Raw genomic sequence first — 1,552 nt, 5'->3', positions numbered from 1 at the left:
CTGCAGGAAAACCCGGCCCAACTCCCCGTGCCCCCCCAACAGCGCCCGCAGCTGCCGGGGCCCGAAACCGGGTGGGACGTGACTGAGGTAAACCACTCCCGGCACCGGCAGCTTCTTCCGCTGCCGCCCCGCCCCTTCCGCTTCCGGTTCCGCGTCCTCCGCTTCCGGCTCCGAGGCTTTGAGAGAGGCCGAGGCCTCTTCCTCTCCTTCCTCCGCGCCGCTCCGCTCCGCCACCGCCATGGGGCTGTGGGGAGGAGGGGGGAAGGCGTAACGCGACCCCTCCGTGACCCTACGACCCCGCCGTGACCTTAAGACCCCGCCGTGACCCCCCTCTCCGCGCTTCCCCGCCGTTCCCTCACGCACCTCACGCCGCCTCCTCTGCGCGCCCGCTGCCGTAAAGCGCTTCCGGCCGCCAAGCGGCGCTGTCGTAAAGTGGAGCACTGCTCTGGGGGGGGCGTGGTTTTCGGCGCTGAGGTAAAAGGGGCGGGGCTACAGCGGAGAGAGGGAGCGCGGTGATTGGTGGAGAGCTCTGTGGGCGGAAATAGGGGAACGCGGTGATTGGTGGAGGGCTCTGTGGGCGGAAATAGGGGGAGCGCGGTGATTGGTGGAGGGCTCTGCGGGCCGGAAGGGAGGGGGCGGGGCTACAGGGGAGAATCATTTGGTACAGGAGAGAAATATTTTTGATGCTTTTATGCCTTTTTTAACTTACATCAAGTTTTCCTTCCCCTGCTCTGCGCTTTTCCTTCCCTTCCTCCTTCCCAAAGCCCCGTTTAAGAACCAACCCACCTCAGGAAACACCCAACGGTCACGAAGCCCCAATTTCTCATTTATGACGCTCATTATGCCATGCTACCAAGCATGAGTTTAATCCTACTGCTCAGCTGCCATGCAATAAAAAGACTATATGTCTATTAAAGGCCTTTACCTTGATGCTAGAAGTTCGTGTTGCAAACACACGTCTCACGTGGGGGGGCGTGGCCTCGGCCTGAGGAAAAGGGGCGGGGCTACAGACGAGGTGGGAAGAGGGAGCACGGTGATTGGTCGAGGGCTCTGTGGGCGGGAAGAGGGAGCGCGGTGATTGGTGAAGGGCTCTTGTCAGTAGGAAGAGCAGGGGGCGTGGCTTTAGCGTGACGAGAAAGAGGCGGGGCTACAGCGGAGGCGGGAAGAGAGGGTGCTCTATGATTGGTGGAGGGCTCTGTGGGCGGGAAGAGAGAGCGCGGTGATTGGTGGAGGGCTCTGTGGGCGGGAAGAGCGGGGGGCGTGAGGTAAAAGGGGCGCGGCCAGAGCGCTCTGAGGTAAATAGCGAGAAGCTCGCGTTCGGGCATCGAGCGCCGTTTAACAACTGTTGTTAAACCGTCATTAGCGGCCGTTAACCGCCGTTAAGAGCTCCAGCAGAGCGACACCAAAGGCGGCAGAGCGGCTCTGAGGCTTCGGATCCCCCTCAGGCCTGTGCCTCACCTCCCCCTTCAACCCCCCCCCATCAGCTTTTTTTGGGGGGGAGGGGGTCCCTCAGCCCTGTGCCCTCCCAGACCCCTTGAGCAATTTGGGGGTG

General features: G+C 62.1%; 1 protein-coding gene across 1 annotated transcript in view; it reads right to left on the bottom strand.

Annotated features, from left to right (window-relative positions):
• ABT1 (activator of basal transcription 1) overlaps window positions 1-944 on the bottom strand; it is a gene marked incomplete in the record, with an annotated part of 3,368 nt that extends 2,424 nt beyond the window's left edge. The window contains 3 exon segments of the mRNA XM_021383584.1: window positions 1-244; window positions 364-489; window positions 926-944. Coding sequence (XP_021239259.1) covers window positions 1-240 — 240 coding nt within the window.
• Window positions 945-1,552: the final 608 nt, after the last annotated feature.

This window comes from Numida meleagris, unplaced genomic scaffold, assembly GCF_002078875.1.
Source record: "Numida meleagris isolate 19003 breed g44 Domestic line unplaced genomic scaffold, NumMel1.0 unplaced_Scaffold423, whole genome shotgun sequence".
In the NCBI taxonomy this organism is placed as follows: Eukaryota; Metazoa; Chordata; class Aves; order Galliformes; family Numididae; genus Numida; species Numida meleagris.
This window is presented reverse-complemented; position numbering and strand designations above follow the sequence as displayed.